This window comes from Micropterus salmoides, unplaced genomic scaffold, assembly GCF_014851395.1.
Source record: "Micropterus salmoides isolate LMB-PRFRI ecotype aquatic unplaced genomic scaffold, ASM1485139v1 Ms_hic_scaffold_13, whole genome shotgun sequence".
Classification (NCBI taxonomy): domain Eukaryota; kingdom Metazoa; phylum Chordata; class Actinopteri; order Centrarchiformes; family Centrarchidae; genus Micropterus; species Micropterus salmoides.
This window is the reverse complement of record NW_024040374.1, coordinates 10,724,257-10,745,019: the sequence shown is the minus strand read 5'-3', so window position 1 is coordinate 10,745,019 and position 20,763 is coordinate 10,724,257. Positions and strand designations below refer to the sequence as shown.

General features: G+C 37.7%; 3 protein-coding genes across 4 annotated transcripts in view; 2 read left to right on the top strand and 1 right to left on the bottom strand.

Annotated features, from left to right (window-relative positions):
* Positions 1 to 3,574, top strand: part of LOC119900495 (E3 ubiquitin-protein ligase rnf213-alpha-like) — a 54,740-nt gene extending 51,166 nt beyond the window's left edge. For both annotated transcript variants that reach the window (XM_038715501.1, XM_038715499.1), the window contains exons 64-67: positions 1,332 to 1,529; positions 1,841 to 1,930; positions 2,167 to 2,345; positions 3,118 to 3,574. In XM_038715501.1, the coding sequence (XP_038571429.1) occupies positions 1,332 to 1,529; positions 1,841 to 1,930; positions 2,167 to 2,345; positions 3,118 to 3,274 (624 nt within the window). In that variant the 3' untranslated portion in view covers positions 3,275 to 3,574. The remainder of the gene's footprint in view (positions 1 to 1,331; positions 1,530 to 1,840; positions 1,931 to 2,166; positions 2,346 to 3,117) is intronic.
* A 1,907-nt stretch (positions 3,575 to 5,481) lies between these two features.
* Positions 5,482 to 10,047, bottom strand: lsm4 (LSM4 homolog, U6 small nuclear RNA and mRNA degradation associated). Its single transcript, XM_038715498.1, has 5 exons — positions 9,920 to 10,047; positions 9,291 to 9,332; positions 8,588 to 8,686; positions 7,241 to 7,421; positions 5,482 to 6,442 (listed from the first exon to the last, which is right to left on the bottom strand). Exons 1-5 carry the CDS (start codon positions 9,920 to 9,922, stop codon positions 6,309 to 6,311), a joined length of 459 nt encoding a protein of 152 aa, XP_038571426.1. The 5' UTR covers positions 9,923 to 10,047; the 3' UTR covers positions 5,482 to 6,308.
* Positions 10,048 to 11,091: 1,044 nt separating this feature from the next.
* On the top strand, positions 11,092 to 20,032 carry LOC119900493 (pyroglutamyl-peptidase 1-like). The gene is made up of 5 exons (XM_038715497.1): positions 11,092 to 11,250; positions 12,703 to 12,755; positions 14,477 to 14,593; positions 14,789 to 15,021; positions 17,292 to 20,032. Exons 1-5 carry the CDS (start codon positions 11,217 to 11,219, stop codon positions 17,485 to 17,487), a joined length of 633 nt encoding a protein of 210 aa, XP_038571425.1. The 5' UTR covers positions 11,092 to 11,216; the 3' UTR covers positions 17,488 to 20,032.
* Positions 20,033 to 20,763: the final 731 nt, after the last annotated feature.

The following is a 20,763-nucleotide window of genomic DNA, read 5'->3' as shown; positions in this document are numbered from 1 at the left end:
TGTGAGGGCTGAGTGGAGGGTAGTGGAGCTGGCATCCTCTGTGAATCTGTTGGTTCTGAAAGCAAACTGGTGAGGGTCCAGGCTGGCTGGGATGTTGTTTTTTATGTGCTTAAGAACCAGTTTCTCAAAGCACTTCATCAGAATGGGGGTGAGTGCCACAGGGCGGTAGTCGTTCAGACTAGACACTGCAGATTTTTTAGGTACAGGAATGATGGTGGCTGTCTTGAAGCAGGTGGAAAATGTCAGTAATAACATCAACTAGCTGATTAGCACAGGTTTTTAGTACACGGCCAGGAGTGTTATCAGACCCAGCTGATTTACTCATATTCACTCTCAGCAGGACTCTCTCTCCTCACATCTGCTGTGGATACTGACAGTGGCCGGTCCTCTGGAGGTTGAGTAGACTACAGCTGACTCCTTGTTGAGGAGATCAAAGCGAGCATAAAAGGTGTTAAGTTCATCTGGTAAAGTGGCCTCACACATGATGAGGGAGCTCCTGCTTTTGTAGCCTGTGTTTTTGATGGCCTGCCACATATGTTGTTGATGTTGAGGTCTCTCTCCAGTCTCTTGATGCCAGCTTTCAGTCTCGCTCTGGCGGTGCTGTAAGCTTCTTTATCACCCTACCGAAAAGCAGCTTTTTAGGCTCTGGACAGAGCCCTCACCTCTCCATTCATCCAGGCCTTCTGATTGGGGAATGATTTTATCGTCATCATCATCATCAACACATTTGCTGATGTACGATGTCACTGATGATGTATATTCCTCAAGGCTGATGTTGCTCTCCTGGGCAGCGGCCTCTCTGAACATACTCCAATCTGTGCTCCCAAAACAGTCCTGTAGAGCTGCTGTAGATTCATCTGTCCACAAATAAAACAAAAGGGCAGCAAATCCTTTTATGTGAGATGCTAAAACCAGACAATGTTAAGTATTTTTGCTTGATAACTACGTTAACAGTTAAACAATTAACAAACTAATCGTTTTATTTCTAATATTCTCAGTGATAAAGTTAATAGTTGTTCCTATAACAGCCACCCATCTGGATTGCACTGTACAAGATTACAAGAGGACATGCTAGGTATTACACAAACACAGATCATTACATTCTTTCAAAGTGCTGCTTGTAGTAAGTTAAATTTTCACCTAAATGTTAAGAATGATTTTATTACATCGGGGGTCATTTTGACAAATGGCAGGTCTCTCATGTTGAAGGTAATGAATATTTATATATAGACAGTTGAACACAATTTTAACTGTAAGATTTTGTGATAGAAATACAGAAGACATATATTAACAGTGTATTATGGCTTCAATCATGCATTTTGTTCCTTCAGGAAATTCTGTCCTCTCTGACCCGAAACGCCATGTCCAGATACCTCGACTCCTACAGCGAGGTGTGCGAGGCGCTCAAGATCGTGGAGCTGCTCTTGGGTTTCCTTTCAATGACTGGCGGTGATCGCATGATGTCGATGGTCACTTACCTTCGGGACATCTTGAAGATGGCCGACCACATTGATCGGCTCATATTGCAGGTCAGTGCAGTCCTCTTTTCCTGGAGTGATTATTAAGGTTTCCTTAACCAGGCTGGATACTTATTTTATGTCTGTGTAACAGTCTCTAATATGCTTGTAAATGTGACCCTCAGTCCTCTTACAACAGCTGTGAAACTTTGAGAACATAATACTTATGATATATTATATAATTTAAGGAAAAAATTTATTATGTCGGAGAACAGGTCACTTTGTAATCCCAAAAACTAAAGAATATAAACTGCAGGTGACCCTGCCAGTTCCTTTCAGACTGTATGGAGCACACTCTTTACTCTGCTGTGTTGTTTCTTCAGGCTCTGGGCAGATGCACCCTCAGACACTGTGTTTCTCTTTGGCAACTCCTCTCCTCCCTCAAATCTGAAACCATGATGAAACTAAAGAGGGTAAGCATTTCTTACACAGCTTGTTTTTGACTTTTTAAATGCAAAACAACAGTACTGAATAGGAAATCACAAAAATAACCTTGCGCATTAGCATCATGGTTTATGCTGTTATGTCTCATCAAAATATCTGTCTGAGCAATATCATTCATTCATTGTTTATGTTTTGGTAATTTCAGTGTATACTATACTATAATTTAATACATATAAAACACCTCACTCCATGTTTTATAAAAAAGGAGCCATTTTCGGGGTATCCAAAGGAGTACCAGCTGCCGTTGACAGAGGAAGACAAGAATGAGCTGAAAGGCTTTGTGTCCAGGGAAAACGTTGACCAATGGCTCCTTGAGATGCACGAGTTTCTCCTGTTGAATCTGGGCCGCCTGCGGGCCACGGACGACTACAAACCATCCTGGGGGTAAACCTGTTAAACAGCTTCAGCTCTTCCTTATTAATGCAACTATTCTCCCACACAGCTCCTTAACATTCTCTGTGAAAAGAGATGTGGATGTGGACCTCACTGTCAGTACGAACCCTTGCTGTGCAGCCAAATGTTCAAACTCAGAACTTTATTATTTTATTGGACATCGCAGATCTGGCTGGCTGGATTTTAGGAAAATGTATATAAAGTGATGCGCAAGACATCTAAAATAACTGGAATCATCCAGCAATTAAACATGGAGTGTTGGGTTTGTATATTTCACTCAAATTTAAATAAATTTACCTTTGTCAGTAACAAGGAAGTGCTTTACTTTCCTAGCCAGAAGTAGGCCTTCCTGCACAGTGCTGTGATCAGCTGGTCATGCTTCTGTTGAAAAAGTCATGGTGACTTGTCAGAAAGTGTATTATTTTGGTAATACAATATTTTTTCATCCAAAACACGTGCACAGTGGACTTATTTTGTTAGTTACACTATTACACTGTCAAGTTTTTAAATTATGTATTTGTAATTGTGTAACAAGCTTCAACAAGTGTCAAAATTATGCTATTAATAAAATATCTATTATTAAATAATAATTGGGTGAAAAGATGTATTTCAAATCATATCTGTAAATCGTCTTCTAGACCATTTATTTAAAAATCAAAGCTGGGTGCACCCTGGACATATTGACAGCTTGTAATTTGGTCATCACTTGGTCATTCACAGCAGTTAAAGATTTAATGAATTCATATCTTTTCCTTCTTCTCAGTGTGAAGGAGACAGTGGGTGCCTACATGGACCGTAAAGAAGTGGAGGTGCCTCCTTATGTGGAGGACAAGTTTCCTGACAACCTGCAGCTGTCCCAGATTGTGGAGACCTGGAAATACGCTGTCACAGCCAAACAGGACTGGATGATGGAGAGATGAAATATATGAGTTTAAAGAGATTTGAGTTCATTGGGTTCATTTCTGATCATACATTCTAACCAGATGATTTTACTTTATTTGTTTCTGTTTTAGTGATTTGACAATGAAGCATAACAAAGCATTCCAATGCTGATTAAACTTGATGCTCAATGATTTGAATATACACTTTGTTTGGTGTTATCATGAGCCAGTTGCTCATTTACTGCCTTTTATTAATATAATAGAAATCCTTTTAAGAATGACTGTCTGAGCCTCAATTAAAGAAAATCTCAAGAAAATGTCGTATGACTTTGATAAAGATTCTGTGTTGTACTGTTTTTAAATTTTCTGTTTCAGGATTATTCTTAAATTTTTTGATGAAGTTTATTTAACTTTTGACCACCTAAATCTTACAATTAGGGTAACGAATCAGTAGGTGGTATGATAAACTAGCAAAGATAAATATGATACTTCACATTTTGCCTTTTACATTTATTTTTATTACACATTTAAATACTTAACATTTATGCATTTTAATTTTGATTTTATTGTTTAAATATTTCACATTTTGTATTTTACTTATATTTTTCTTACACATTTAAATACTTAACATTTTTGCATTTTACTTTTATTTTATTATGTTTAAATACTTAACATTTTTGCATTTTAATTTTATTTTCCTTACAAATTTCAATACTTCACATTTTTGCATTTTACGTTTATTTTTATTACACATTTAAATACGTAACATTTTGCATTATACTTTTATTATTCCTACACATTTAAATACCTAACATTTTTGCATTTTAATTTTATTATGTTTAAATATTTCACATTTTGTATTTTACTTTTATTTTTACTACAAATTTAAATAAGTAACATTTTTGCATTTTAATTTCATTTTTTTGACACATTTAAATACTTTACATTTTGCATTATACTTTTATTATTCTTACACATTTAAATACTTTACATTTTTGAATTTCATTTTATCACACATTTTACACATTTAATTGAATTGATTATTAAATTTGAAAATGATTGGCTTTGTGTTAACTAATCAATAAATCAGTTAAATATATATGTGTAGCCTGAGACATCAATCATATTGAAAGTATCTATTGTGTGAGTGTAAACTGTTGTTTTTTTAGTGATGCTATACTAAATAAAAGCCACTTTCACTTCTAATCTGATCAAAGAAAGCATTGATTTGCTGTCCAGTCTCATAAAGTTTACTGGTTAAACTTTCCATAATCGTTTTAGATGGAATCGGGTTCTTTTTATTGTCTTGAGAAATGAGATTCAGATCTGGATTTGGTAAGTAATCCAGTTTTCAACCTTTCATCAGGTTTACATGTTAGTGTGGTTTTCAAAATTTTAAAAGACAATGGGCCTGATTTATTAAACGTTTGCGTAAGTAAAAACGTGTGCAAACACCAGCAAATTAACACGTAAGCTGATAATGGTGTGCACGTAGTATGACGTATTTCAAAAGTGCAAGAACAGGCAAATCGGGCTAAAAATCATGTATACTAGAATTTAGGCATGATGGGCAGGTACATATGATTTCCACATATTTGGGACGCACTGAATAAAACAAACCAAGGTTTTTACATGGTGGCTGCTTTCCCTCCCGACTCTTCATGGCGGAAACCATTAAAACAAACTCATTTAAATACTCCCACCTCCATTGCGTTTGCACCTGTTGTCATCTACTCAATAATTCTTAGTTGATCACCCATAACAGGCACTACAATTGCACGTGCAGTATTTTAGAATGCACACGCAATTTATTGGGCTACTCTTTATTCGGGATGAGGTAAATCCGGACCAATGTGTAGGATTAATGCAGAAAACAATGCAATTAAAATATTGGTCCCATTCAAGAGATAAAATCCTTTACGTGGACAAACACTTACGACTGCTGAAAAATGCTCGGTTGCATTTGGAACAACCGTGAGATTAACTTTTGTCCTTATTATACAGCAAATTGTTCACATTCACCTTTTCCCACTGATTCCACTTCTGTTTTTGTGTCAACAAGCTAAATATCTACTCTTAGCTAATCCTGGACATAAATTAATAACTATAGTGTTTATCCAATTTAAAGGAGACACTTTATGCTGCAGTAAAATACTGTATTGTAAATTTGATTCCAGATTGTTTTAACTAGTACTAATAGCAGCCAACAGTGTTGGAATCTTTAGATAGAGGATCTGCTATAAAAAAACAGTTTCACAAAAGTTGTTTTATTCTCACGTTCATGTAAATAAATTACAACATAGTCTTTTGTTACAAAAATAAAATGAAACCCAACTGAAATGACACACGTTGGACTTATCCATTTAAGACTTAAGAATATGAGAATCTTTTTTTCCTTCTTGAAATCCTAATGATTATAATGTGTTGTCTTACAAATGCTTTAACAAACGTGTTAATTTTGGAGGACTGAACCCTCGTTCCCCGACTGCCAGTCTTCTGGCCACCTATGGTGATCGGACTGTGTGGCACAGCAGACAAACAAAAACATTGCAAACCACAGAACATCACAAACACAGAAATAAAGAGCAAGTTTAAAAAAAAAAATTCATGCAACTGAAGTTGGGGCTGGGAAGTTTCTTTACCATGAAAACTACACCTGAGGAGACAAGGCAATGAGCAAACAACCATCCGGAGGAGAAAAAAAAAAAAAGTGTAAAAACCAACTGACAGAAAACAGTTTTTGGGATAATTCAGTGTGATTTATGATGCAAAATGTTCTTGTAAAGTTGTAATGATACATATTATAAATTGATACTAAACGAGGAGTCTGCCAGCTCTGACTGATACACTGTTACACGGTCATAATATAAAAAAAGGAACTTACAGATGCTAAAAAACAAAATTCAGTGCAAATGCACAGCTTCTCTTAACTTCTCCCAGTGTGATTTCTGCAATGGTCAGTCTTAACAAGCATCACAGCAGAAGGAAACACCAGAGTGTTAATTTTATCTCCATCTACTGAAGGAGTAATCATTCTGAATAACAGGTGTTGTTGAAAGTGTGATGTTGTCTGTCAGTGCTGGTTCTTCATGCCCTGTGGTTTGCCCGGTCTCTTATCCTGCTGCTGCAACTGCGGCTGCTGCTGCTGCTGTTGCTGCTGGCCCCGACCAGGGCCAGTCATTCCTCTGCCACGACCGCCAAACAGGCCTACAGACAGAAATAAGAAGGCATATAGATGAAACATCTGTTCATTTTTGATGGCTATGATAATTATTGTTTGCAGAGATTTCCATCCCCGCCCAAAAAAATGTATAGTGGCACTCCACAAACATTTTTAGCCTCATCTGGCTTGATTTCCAAAACACATTAAGAAATACAATGGAGGCCATTGTTTGTTTTTGGTGTTCCACCATCACAATTCATAATAGCAAGAAGTCACACCTTTTGCGTGCATAAAAAGTAAAATGTGTGCTTTTGGCTCTAAATGTGTCTTTCACATAATTGTATCTGGTATTAAATGACACAAAATATCTTCCAATCTGAGCTGCTGAAATGAGGAACTAGAAAAGGAGACACATACCCACTGTAGAGATGGAGAAGTATATCACTACTGGTGTGGTGAAATAGCTCAGATCAACATGTCAACCTTCCACAAATTAAGAAAAATCTCTTTTCTTAAGCTCGCTGACAGGCATTTTTCAGTTCATGATTTCTTTTGAAATGTCTTAATCAGCCTCATGATAGCAAAAATTCCTGGATTAATTAAAAGAGTTATAAATAGAGTAACATAGTTTACACCTGACAGTGATTACATAAATAAAGGAATTTTACTCAGAAATGTTTTTTTTAACCCTTGGCGTCCCATGGGAGTGTGCAGGCTTTATAATGGCAGATAAATTTGGAAACAACCAGACACTGACATGCCAATATTCATGTTATGAGAGCAGGCACAAACAAATGCCCCTGCAGCCGTCTGTCTGATCAGCACGACTTGTTTCCACTCACCTCGGCCAGCTCCTCCTCTTCCTTTGCCCTGCTGTTTGTTCTGCTGGGGCCCTCCACGCCCACGGCCCTTCGACACCACCTCCTCCTTCACCATGTCAATGATCTCGTCGGGGATTCGCAGATACTTGATGGTGCTTCCTCGGATGTAGCACTCAGGCATCCTCCAGAACTTATCTCCATCCTGTCAGAGAGGAGTCAATGTATCCTAATGTCACATTTTGACATCATAGAGGTTGTGCTTTATAAAAAAAAAAAGGTGGGTGCAACAAACTCCAAACATTAAAATAGGTGTGTTATTATATATGGATAGTCAATCAGACCTCAAATGTTTGAATACATCAATTTAGGATCTGGCATTTTGACATTTTGTGTAGACTCACTTATTAATTAATTCAGTTAATTAAAATTAAGTTTAAGTCATTACAATAATTAAAAGACAATATTGCAGCCTTCAGCATGCTCAGTACAATTGATTAAAGGATGACACCTGAAATTAAGCATTGAGAGGTGGTATAAACTGGCAGCAACAGTAAAACCAAAGCAAAATAGTTTGAGCGCTGCACCTAATCTAAAGCAGGAAACTCTGCAGGCAACACTGACATCTACAGCTAAAGCTACATGTTAACACTGGACCACCATCTACTTTTCCAGTGACTACAGTCTTAAGGCTTGTGCAGACTACACAACTTTCAACGCTGGCAGATCGCGGTGCCGTTCACAAAACACAACCTGCAGTCTTGTGACGGGAGTGTGAAGTTGTTGTGGTGTTCACACTACGTGACTGATCAGTGACGGGGGGGGGGGGGGGGGGGGGGAGTCACACACTACACGAGCTGTGTCATCTGACGCTGGTCTCGACATCAGGTTTTGTCAACAAAACAAATTGTGCAACACTACACTAACAGCTGTTTGTTATTATATAGATAGCAATTATATAGACAAAAAATATGGGTGAAAGAACGGACTAGCATGCGCAGGTAGCAGGGATTGTCTGAGCTACAGAGATAGCTGGATATGAGTAAAAAGTGTTGCTGCCTGCCTGCTCTGCCAGCTGCCTGCTCTCATTGGCTGGATGTGGATGGAGAGTCGGCCAACTCTTCCAGACATTTGGCATGCTAGATATCTGGCAGATGTCGCAATGTGTCAAAAATTTGTTGGGGAGACGTTTTAACGCATCCTTGAGTTTTTCACACATAACGATTGGCGACCGCCGATTGATCACTGATTTACGCCCGATCACAGCCCGACGGTGACCTAGCTCTCCGACCGGCAAATCGGGCTTAAAATCGTGTATTGTGAACTAGGCTTTAGTGAGAGCAGAGAATTGAGAGCAGAGCTCAGCTTTACCCTCGAGGTGCAGATGACTTCTCTCAGGTTGATGTTCATCCAGTTGTCACAGCTGACCAGGTGACCGTTGTATGTCTCTCCATTCTTCAGCTCCACCAGCTGCGGAGATAAAGGACACAATAAACAGCCGGCTGCTTTTGAGTCTTGACGACAAAATGCAGGATGAATGACAAAAGGTAGAGCATCCATTCTCTCATGGTATAACCCAAAGAACAATACACAGCAGCTACAGGATACGTAGGCTACAAGCTACAATACCAGAAAAAAACAAACACATCGAATTTCAGTCAATTAAACTCGGAAGTTTACCAGGTAGCCAACATTAGAGGTAGTTTATCAAATTATATTAAACTAATTTAACCTAAAGTGAAAGAGCTAGAGATGAAGCAGCAACAGCAACACATAGAACATGATATATTACTATACATTGATTGGATGGTAGGCTAAAAAATATAAATATATACATTTACTACAACAGACGTACTTGCTTTACACAGTTTTACAAGAAATCTGACACCTTGGAGGATTTTGATGATTTTCACTGATCTTAACTCATTGGACATCTTTGAATACACTTTATGTATAAGGATTAAGAGTTTACAGGCTTACTGATAAATCAATTAATCTATAGATTTATTGTATAAGTACTTTACAGTGCTAACACAAGCTTCTTCACAGCAGAAAGAGCTCAGTATCTCCTCACCATTGGATGATTCTGAGCAGTCTTCAGCAGAGATAGGGGAAGCTGCAAAATTAAAGAAAAACAGGTCACAAAAGCCATCAATATTATTTCGTTACCAAAGTAAAACTGATCGACAGGATTGAATTTGAGGCAAGGCACTGATTAATCCCAATTTCACCTTCACACAGAGGTCGCCTGATACACTGGTGACCCCATAACTCACCCATTAAGTTAGCGTTATTCAAGTGAAAACCCACCACCACTGTAGAAGTTATTTGCAGTTTCTAATTATAACGTTACATTTCTTCAGTTTAGAAAAGGTTCCTAGGGCATTCATAGCGTCGCGTTAACTATCCCTATTTGCCGCTATGCAAAGCAACAACATGCTAACGTTACCAGTTTAAAGATGAATACGCGTATATCACCATTTCAGTTTTTTGCAGCTGTGTGAAAAAGTCTGCATGCATTTCAAAATAACCAATGTGTGTCAATGTGTAATTTAGCTACAAAGGCTAATGCTAACCTTAACTTAGCTGGCATACCGAACATCATTGTGACATTATGAGTCTTAGCTGAGTAGCAGCTTTACCACTGAAAATCTAAAATTCAACTATCAACATTTTATCTGAACACAAGCGTTAAATACTTACCATTATGATAGTATATCTTCTTGATTTGCGTCTAACTTGCTGTCTTGGCCCTTCACTGACACGGATTTTACCACCTTTTCTTTTTCTTCTTCTTCTAATCACCGTCGCTGCGGTGCGAAATCATTGACGTATTATAAGATGCTGCCCTCTACAGTCAAGAGCAGTCACTGCGAGACATTTCTAAATCACAACCTAGTAACTTAGAGCAGAGCCTACTTGATACATTAGAAACAATAAATAAAATTTATGGTTATTATAATCATGATATTAAAGCTATAGTTATTAAGCATCAGAAATAATAAACGGTAGACAGCAACAATAAGTGAAAGAGAAAATGCAAAGCTCTCACACAATATTCTTGTTGATATTACTGTAGTATTTAGTATTTTAAAGGAATCATATAGAGTGATCCAATGAGGGATTTTGAAGTGATAGTGAAAACAAATATATACATGTGAAAATATATGTAAAAATAAAAAAGTGTATCAGAATCTGAACTGTTAGTGGCTAGGTATGTGTGCACATACAAGGAATTTGACTTTGGTTTTAAGTTGCTCTCAGTGTACTTAGCTTTTTATATACAGTCTATGGTACTTGCAAACAATACAACTTACATATAGAGAGAAATAAACATACAGCTAAAAAGACAATGCTGAATAAAGACAGGTGTAACTAAACATAGAACTATTATAACTGGTACGTACATACAAGTGGATGAAAAATAGTATATACATATAAATGTAGCTATATAAAAGTAACAATGACCAAAAACATACAATGTCATTATACAAGTCAAGTGTTTTGTAGATTGTGAACAAACATTAATAAGGCAAATGTGTAATGGAATAAATGAATGAGACAAAAATATAAAAATATGTAGGTACAAAATGTATATGAGCATGAATGAAAAAAAAATACTGTAATTTATAAGGAACAAATGAATACAGTAAAAATAAAAAAATCAATAAATACTAAAATACTAAAAAAAGAAATAATATCGTTGGTAGTCATTCATTTTTGCATTCATGTTTTTGGCAACAATTAGTTATAGTTATTAATTGGTTTATTTTGTTAATTTTGAGTATGATTTTTAGCTTGAGCTTCTGTAATTAATCAACGCGTCATCGCTGACGTAAACACGTCACGTCTCACGTAGCATGCAGGACACAGATTTTATTTGTGTGTCTGGCAGAAGGAGCCGTCAGCTGTGGAGGTTATCGGCTCTCTTTACCGTCCTGGTTCAAAATAAAGACCCGAGAAAAAAAAAAGCAAGGGATCCTCGGCAACCGGACGGGAGATGGATAACAGTAAACGGACTGTGGTCGTTACAGGTTTGTCTTCTTTTTGCTGCTGTTGTTGTCGTCTGTTGTCGGCACATGAACAGCAGGGTGAAGTGGAGGAAAAGTTGTAACGTTAATGGCGTCAGGCTGTTAGTGCTCCATTCCGGTGCAGTTGTAGACAGTAGGAGGACACGAATTGCTTAAAGTTTAAATAAAATGAAGTGGTTATCAGCTATTTATTTTTATATAAAAAGAGGCTAACGTTACTGTCAAGCGAGGTGAAATGTTCTTTTTGTTGTTTCCTATGTTTCTTTCTTGAAAGGCAACATCAAGCAATATACGGTAAACATATAACGTTAGATCCATAGATGAAGTTTTCTCAAACATTAGTCTGGTTATTATTATCACGATATCAAAGCTAGACTTATTAACTGTCACAGTAATATGTATTTCAGACATATTCTTGTTGATGTTACCCATTACTTTTTATTTTGTAGGACTCATATGGAGTGATTTTGTAGAGATGGTGAAAAAAAAAATATATCCATGTGGAAATAGTCCAGTCTTGATCTCCCACTGTATTGATTTCTGTATAGGAACTCCTGCATTTTATTTACGATTTAATCACATTGCCTTGCATTATAATATGAAAATATGGACCCTGAGTGTTATTTTCAGCTGGGTTTGATCTATTTATTATCCTTTTAGAAAACACATTTAGCATCACTATTACTTTTAATTAAATAAGTAAAAGCCAAGGTAACGATGGTAGTGATATGATGTATCAGATAATTTTGATATATATCACTCAGAGTTGTTTTCTTGTAATGAAGACTCACTGAAACTTCTCTTCCATCCACTTAAATATAATATTTTCCGAGTGCACAAACTACAGTCTTGAACGTTCATTCTGTGGAGGAAAACAGAAGCAGTTACTTGGTGTTTTCAGACACAAAGGCGTGAGGAGGCTCACAGTCCCAGCTGAGAGAAGATCTGTCTGCCTGGGAACAGCACATTCACAATAGCGGCCGGCTGGCAGCTGCCGGCCCCTCTCTCTGCTCCTTTTCAGCCGCCTGTCAGACAGACTGATTCCCCCCTCCACCCAATCCCCCGGGACCCACTGACCCTTGGCAGGGTGGTGGAAGGGGATCAGTTATAGATCCCACTATAAACAAGCCTGAGTGAATATCCATAGGCTTCTGCTGTGATTTTGTAGGTCACATAGTGCGACGAATGGAGGGATTTTTAGTGATTTTTTTTTCTTATAAATTTTTTTTTTATGTTTTCCGAAATGTAGTATTCTTGAAGCTTCATGCCTGTGTACTGTTGACAGTTTATTTACAAATGTAATAATCACCAAAGTAATCACAATTTTAATTTTTGACAATTTTGATTTGTGAAAATACTATTTTTAATCATACTGTACAGAAACCAAACAGACTCCATAATCGGTAAACATAATGTGACGCAGTCCAGCAACCAAAATAACATGTTTTTTTTCAGGTTTTGGGCCATTTGGAGAGCACACGGTGAACGCCAGCTGGGTAGCAGTACAGGTTTGTTTTACCCATCTATTGATGTTTTAATGCACATTGATGTTAAAAATAAACAGAAACCAAGACTGTTGTAATTGATACAAATTTTCTTACTTGACTTGTTTAGCCTTTCTAAAATATACTTAAAATATAGTAAATATAGCTAAACAAGTCCAAAATGAGCATCAGCATTGATCACCTCTTAAATACTGCACGTTAACTTAATAAAGCGCATCATGTTTTTAGCCTAGTTGTCTTGACAGTCTGCACAAATACTCTTCAGGTTGAGTTGTTAGTAATTGTTAAAAAAAGATGAGTAGGTGCGATGTTTTCAAAATGAATATTTCATACTGAGGCTGTTTTTGTGCCAGTCACATGATGCTGTGATAGTTGCCGGCCGGCTTCACATCGTGCAGCAGCGTGTCAGAGGCTCTCTGTGTCCTACTGGGGAAACTGCATGTGGGGGATGACGATGGTTGTCAGGGTGTCTAGACGGACTTGATAAGGATATTAAAGGCAAACAAAAGGCCACTTTGTGGCGGGGTCACAGATGTGGTCAAACAAGCCTCTTTTTAATACAAGTGGGGGTCAGTGTCCAGGGCTATTTGTCCTGCGGGGAGACTGGGGGAGGTGTTGGTCCACTGGCTGTGAATTTGACACAGATTTATCTTACTTATAATATGTATCATTGCATCTTTTATTTCTTGCTTTTCTCATAATTATTTTATTTATGAACACTGTTGTTTATTGCAGTTAAATTGTTTGGTTTGTATAATACAGTTCTATAAGTTAGGTGCAAAATAATGTTATTTGGAGAGGGAAATGCTCGTGAGAGACATCTGTCCTGAGCAAAAGCATTTCACAGAAACATTTGGCCATGTCATCATTGAATAGTAATGTTTCTTTTAATCAATGCGTACATTCTTGTTGGATTTGTATTATTTTGGATTGAAAATGTCTTTGTTGTTGTTTTAAAACATATATAAGTAATATATATTCTGCTATATCACCCTAAAGTTGACAAATGTTAGGGCATATTTTGCAGAAACATTTGCTGTTTGTCAATCGGCAGTAAGTACGAGTGATGAGGGAATAGGCCAAGAGAGCAATGAGCAGTGGTAATTTACTAAACTATTACAAGTGAAAACAAGTTAAATAAAATGCTGCTGTTGCTATTCTACAAAAAGGAATACAATTTGTAGTTTGTCATGGTTACCTTATGCAGTTTCATAACATGTAACTCAAAGGTCCACCTAGTAGCTTTTCCTATAGTTAGCAATGCTGATGAAGACCTTAAGATGCTGTTGAAAGCTCAAAAAAGCCAATAAGTGGACAATTGAGTTAGAATTATTTTGTCACACATACTCATCATACATTTGGGTCTGTTTAGTACTGCTAACTTTCGAGTACAGAGCTGAAATCATTCCACCACCTTTCTCCACAAACCTTTTTTCTAATCTTTAAATCATTGAATTTGGAGCGTATATGCTTGCTAATCAGGCTTGCCTAAATTTCACTTTAATAAACTGCATTCAGTGATAAAAATAACATTATGTAAACTGGAAAATAGACTGGTGCATCAGTGGGCACTTGATAGAGCATAGCGCTACAGTAGATTTTAGCTCCCACTGAGACCACATGATAAAACTGTACCGTAGGAGGCTTGTTGAGATAAAAACTATTTAACATTTTAAAATGCAAAAAAAGGAAGTTAGTTTTTATGTGTTTGTTTTTCCTGACAGGAACTGAAGAAGCTCGGACTGGGCAGTGAGGTGGATTTGCATGTATCCGAGGTTCCTGTAGAGTACCAGACAGTCCAGAGTTTGGTTCCTTCACTGTGGAAACAGTATCATCCACTGGTAAGAAGAGAGTATGGTGTGATCTATCCTCATTGTTCCACTTTTGCAGGTGCAGTACAGCTACTTTTGTGCCAGGCTCACAGCTCCTTTTTAGACGCCTAAAGCTGCCACAGACACATTGTGATTAATTTGTGCTTTGGGACAGTAATATTTTTGTCATTCTGACAAGTTTTTATTGTTTCCTTTGTCTGCCAGTTGGTAGTTCATGTTGGAGTCTCAGGTATGGCCACCACTGTCACACTGGAGAAGTGTGGCAGGAATCATGGCTACAAGGGCCTGGACAACAGCAGCTTCTGTCCTGATTCACAGTGTTGCATTGTGGGAGGCCCGGACTGTATCAACTCAGTTATTGACATGGAATCAGTCTGCAAGAGAGTGACTACCTCGGGGCTGGGAGTAGCTGTGTCCGTCTCCAAAGACGCCGGAAGGTAATTATTTAAATACATTTTTTCTACTTTTGTGTTTTTTAGCATTTACCTGTGGATCACATGCTTCAAATCCTGAGGGATAGAAATGTGAAAACACATTCACATCAATTAAACACACAAATCAGCCGTACACAATATTTTTTCTCTGCATTGTGAGGTGTGTTTAGTTTAGTGTTTAGACAGACAGCTGAGGTAAAACTGTGTGCAACAAAAGCCCCTTTTCCACTGCACGGTACCAGGTCGCCTTTTGGTTTTCCATTGCGTAAAAGTTGTTTTTTTTTCTTATTACCTCCGTCGAGGTTCCAAGCGAGCTGAGGCGATACTAAAATGTGAGGTGAAAACAAAGCAGACTGCTGATTGGTCAGAGAGAATCGTCACTATTCACTGCATCATTATTGCGCGCGCCAGACAGAGGCCAGCAACAGAAAGTTTTATATTTTACAATTTTCGTATGTAATTTCATCACTAAATCCACTTCTGAGAAGTTTTGAGATGAGAAATCAACTGTGTAGATTTCGAATATTACAGTAATACAGTTTTACGAGAAGTGATGGCAGAACAAAAATGTGCTTGAAAGTTTTCGGAGTTGAGGAGCTCCGCAAGTGGTGGCGGGGGAAGCCTGCGCCAACCCACGGGAGGAGCTCCCGTGGCCGGCTAGCCGCCCGCTCACAGAGCCCTCTGCTCCCACCGTCACACAGACCGCTGCAGCAACAACGGCAGAGGTTTTCATACCGCTTATCTGTCTTTACATTCTGAGTAATGTTTTAACTTAAATAAAGAGAAAGCTGTGTGGCTTGCTGGTGTGTGTGTCGCATTGAACATTACGTCGCGGCAGTTGGGTGTTACGTCGCTATAACGACCAGCTACATTGAGGGGTACCATTTCTGGGTACTATCTGCAATGGAAAACGGAGCACGGCCAAACCGAGTCGAGGTGAGTTGAGCTTGTACTGGTAATGGAAAAGCGGCAAAAATCTGGAGCAAAGGTGGGATGTATTAGTGCTTAAAAGGAGCACTGGTACACCAAAACAAGTAAAAGGACCATTTGAATCCTTCTCCGATGGACCGGCAGTGGCTTTAAGATTTCCAACAGAGAGACATGAGACAGAGGTAAAATGCACACAGTTGTGGCATTTATTTTCTTCCATACAGACACCACAACATCAAACTTTAGCTGCCTTTTATACCCTACCTACTGCAGGTAATTAGGTGGACAAGACCACAACGAAACCATACTGAAATAGAATACAAATAATGTAAATTTACATTATAATTTACATTTTGTGTACAAGTCCATGCTAGGTAAGCTGGTGGCACATTTTCGTAATAATATCCTGAAGCAGAATTTCAGCAGTTTTCATCTCCGTTCCACCAGGTGGCTCTCTTAGCAGGTTCCAAGGGTTTTCACTTAGCCGCTGTATTTGGGATAATTTGCAAAACTTACTACATCAAAAATGATCTATTTCCATTAAATGTATTTAAAGCCATGTTGAAGCCTCATGTGAGCTGGATTTAGACCTTTTCCTTTATATGTGATGTATGTTTCTCTTGAATTTTGTAACTGGTGTATTGACCAGGTCTCCTTCCTGGCTTCCTGGTTAAATAAAGGTTAAAAATAATAAAATAAAATAAGTGCGAAGAAGTAGTTTGTGGTGCTGTTTAAGTGAATTTTGTTATAACGACAGGTGTTTCTTTTAGTTAGTCTACCCACACTGATATAAATGGGTTGGACAAAATAATTGAAAAACCTGAATGCAATGCAGTTCAACAGCACCTCAAACTACATCCTCCAAAATGACTACACAGTTGAATCAGCACTTCTCTAAAACAGTTTAAAACAAACAAACAATAAAAAACTGAACGTTTCATGAAAGTAGGGTTTATAACAGGCTGTTGTATTAGACTTCATTAGTTTTAGCTGGGTGTACCTTTTATAAACTGGCAACTGAGTGTATCTTTGGCATTTCTGTACTCTGTAGGTTGTAGTAACAATATCAACAGTGGTAGTATTATCTGATCTGTCATTAAGTATGCCAACTGATGTGGTGATCTGGCTGTTAAAGGGTTACTGTATGTATACAGCCAACCTGTGGTGTAGGGTATACAGAAACTTACAGCGATGAAGATGTTTGTGCCATGATTTAATGTTCATCAGCACAAATGTCGGGCAGAAACTTCTAATATGGGTCCATTAAATGGCTTTTATTGTATCGTCCATTTAGTCTATACAGGCCCCTCTGTCACTGGATGCTGCGCTCTCTCCCCTAACAGGTATCTCTGTGATTTCACCTACTACACGTCTCTGTACCTGAGCCACGGTCGCTCTGCCTTCATTCATGTGCCTCCTCTCGGAAAGCCTTACAGCGGGGAAGACCTGGGCCGTGCGCTGCAGGCCATCATCCGGGAGATGCTGGAGCTTCTGGACCAGGCCGAGGAGAAGATCCACTGCCAGCAGCACTTCCACTAAGTGACCGCCAGATGCCAACCAGCCTCTCCAGCCTTCACCACTCAAGAAATTGCACTTAACCACAAGTAGCCAAACTTCCTTTTTTCAGCATTTGTTTTAGGTTTTTGCTTAATGTTTTGCCTGATTCTGTTCTGTTTTTATGTCTTCTGATGGAGAGAAGATAAAATGGGGGTCTCAAGACAACCCTCAGTTACGCTGTAATGGAAGCTTTTGTCCCACTTCTATGGAAACAAATGTGAAAAAACTTAGGTTCACTAAGAAAACACAGAAGAAAAGTGCTGCTCATATTTGTTAATATGCAGAGGGTCTGCCATATGACAGATATTACAACCTATAACCCCAAATGTGACTTAGGGTTATTGAAATGATTATAGAAGTCACATTTGGATCTGTAAAATGTACTCTACAGTTTTTGACTTTCATAATGCTTCATCCTCAAATTTAGAGTTTCACTCACTCATAATATGTTTCATTCAACAGGTGTTTGCACCTGAATGTCTATAAATGATTAATGTACATGATACATTATGGTTTTAAGTAGGAATGTTTAGCAGTAAACTGTGTTTGCTAATTTCAGTTTCCTTTTAACTACCTTCTAACTGTGCTGTTCCACACTCGATGTTGAATTGTTTCTTGATTCTTTTTTCTTTATAAGAAGTTGTAAATTTGCCTTCTTTTACAAAGGTTATTTAAATCAGGGAACGGGTTGGTTCCAGCTCATATTCCCCCAGTTTTTCGGCCCAATTCTGACAGAAAACCCCTAAATCCACCCCATTGAGATCTGACCCCAGGCTGTGCAATGTTATTTTACAGATCTCAAGTTCAGTGATTTAGTTGCAGGTTTTTCAGAATTCTGTTTTCTCTTTACAACTTTTCAGATAGTATTAAACAAGAGTTTCCTGTTATAAGTCTAAATTGTACAACCATAAATATTCTTTTTAAATAACCAACACATCTTTTCACTCTTGTTCACTTAATGAGTTTCTTACTGAATTGTGTGTCAAGGATCTGACTGCAGATCCTTTTTACTGATTTGAGACATCCATGTGTAAAGTTGTCTGTTTCAGCATAATTTTACCAACACGCACAACTTTTTTATCTTAAACTGTGAAGAAAACCTGCAATTTGTTTCGTTTTTGTTTTTTTACATTTTGCAACATTTCAAGACCAAAGTTTTTCTTTTTTCCTACAATTGTGCATCCGTAATTATTCATTCTTGATTAAGGCTTTCGGTTGTTCCATTCATCAAATCAGATAGACACTCAGTTCAGTCAGAGTTGGGCCCATAATTTTATTTCTGTAGCACTTTCTTTTTTTGTTTGTCCATTTTTACTTAATCTGGAATATTTTTGTTTTCAGTCACTTTAACTTGCTATAGCTTTTCAGACATACACACATGCATTTGTAACATTTTATCCCCCAGTAATAATAATTAAATATGTGAGGTAAGCTTTATTTTCCTGAGCTTTTGTTTGTTCTGACATTTTAAACAAACTGCAGCAGCTTCTGTCACTGTGTTTGTGATGGTGCCACTCCCAGATGAAAATGTTCTGTGTTCTGTCTTTTTTTTTTTTTAAATTCTTATTGGATTGTTTTCCATTTCACTGTGTGGGCCAGTGTTTTCCTGCCTGCTGAGATATCATAACAGCCCATGCCTCCTCTTACATCTTCAGTTTGATCAGTTTTTTTTAATAGAGATTTTAGCTTTGAATGGTCTACATTTGTAATGTATGTTGTTAACTGTCACAGCTAGTGTTAGGAAACTAACTGAACAATGTGCTTAGCGTTGCAACAGTAGAGGTCTCATGGCCTTTCCTTGAGTTCTTAGTTAAATGTTTTTTAACCTGAGTCAAGCAAGTTGGTGCCAGAGAGTTTGAGTAAATTGTCATTATTTTTAGCAGTGTGTGTGTGACTAATTGATATTTCATGTCATGGTTTGTACCCCAAAGTAGCATCCTGGAGCACTGAGCTGAACAGAAGTGAACCTAAATTTTATCGTAGCATTTGTCATTCAGATTACATCTGGGTTATGTGGTTGTAAAATCTCTTATGGAATTGTTGAAATGATGGGCAAATTTTAATTAGCTTTCAGGTGATGATATTTTACTTTGTGTCTTTGTGAATGCTAAAAAGTGAAAGGGTTGTTGAGGAGCTGCTCCTAAAAATGTCTGCTCACAAAAGTGAAAGCCTCAAGTTTACATATGAGGTGACCTCTGAACCTGACTCTTTCCTGTGCCTTGCTGTTGTTTTGTGTTATGAAAAGGCCTTAAAAAAAACTCAGCGGGTCAGTACAAAGATATATTACTGATGCTGTCCAGTCAGTCAGATGTGTGGCTACCTCAAAAATACTTTTGTATCTCAGTGTGTGCTCTGTTTTACAATAACATTATGGCTCTGTGATTTATTGTGAGTTTCTCTGTTTAGGGAGAATCCTCGGACAGGTGTCTTCTGCTTCTGACATTAACAAAGCACTGTTACAATAAGTAATCTTGGCTTTGTAAAAGGAAAGGCTTTTTAAAAAAGAGAATTAAAGAATTACAAGGACTGTCTCTGTGTCTGTTAAGTATTGCAACTCCATATTGTTTCCACTACTCACTAGTTATGTCTATGAAAACCATGAAATTGAATTTACTTGTCAATTGTGCTAATATGAAGTTGGAATTGGCATAAAAGGCTTATCAAAGATCAGCGATGTCACTATAACCCACCACTGTTTTGTAATTAATTGGCCTGATATCTGCACTTGGGATTTAACTTTTGCAATTTTGCGTCACAAAACGTGTCACAACTCCACGTTAAATTGCCTAAATATTAATATTATGTTGGTTTGGCACTCAAAAATTAAAATACTGTAAACCTACTGTTTGGGAGTAAGTTAAATTAAATTATACGAAGGTGTGGCTATTACCAGTATCATATTTAAAAACAAACAAAAAGCAGCCCCTACCTTAGTTTATAGGCTACTTTAGTACAAACTTGCAATTAATCATATCAAAACCCAGTGACACACACTTGTGGGTCTCCTGGGGATCTGAGGCACATTTTGCCTAGTTAGTAATCCAGCCTTATGAGAAATACATATTGAAAGGATTTACTTCAGTGTGAGATCTGTAACACATGTCGGTGTAGCAATATTGTTTTTCCTAAAACACACAGAGGTCGCAGTGAATGCTGTAGATATGCAGTGTGTATAATGCCAATAAAACACCTGTTAAAGGTGATCAAACTAGTAGGCTGTAAATCATTTTAATGTGGGGATTCATATATGTCGAGGCT

What these genes read in the sequence shown, in the direction of transcription:
- lsm4 (XM_038715498.1), bottom strand. An exon ending in CTGCTCAGAATCATCCAATG is followed by an intron (nt 8,687 to 9,290) that starts GTGAGGAGATAC and finishes TTATCTCCGCAG; the next exon opens with CTGGTGGAGCTGAAGAATGG. An exon ending in AAGAGGAGGAGCTGGCCGAG is followed by an intron (nt 6,443 to 7,240) that starts GTGAGTGGAAAC and finishes TTCTGTCTGTAG; the next exon opens with GCCTGTTTGGCGGTCGTGGC.
- LOC119900493 (XM_038715497.1), top strand. Translation starts at nt 11,217, where the DNA reads ATGGATAACAGTAAACGGACTGTGGTCGTTACAG. An exon ending in GGAAACAGTATCATCCACTG is followed by an intron (nt 14,594 to 14,788) that starts GTAAGAAGAGAG and finishes TTTGTCTGCCAG; the next exon opens with TTGGTAGTTCATGTTGGAGT. An exon ending in GTCTCCAAAGACGCCGGAAG is followed by an intron (nt 15,022 to 17,291) that starts GTAATTATTTAA and finishes CTCCCCTAACAG; the next exon opens with GTATCTCTGTGATTTCACCT.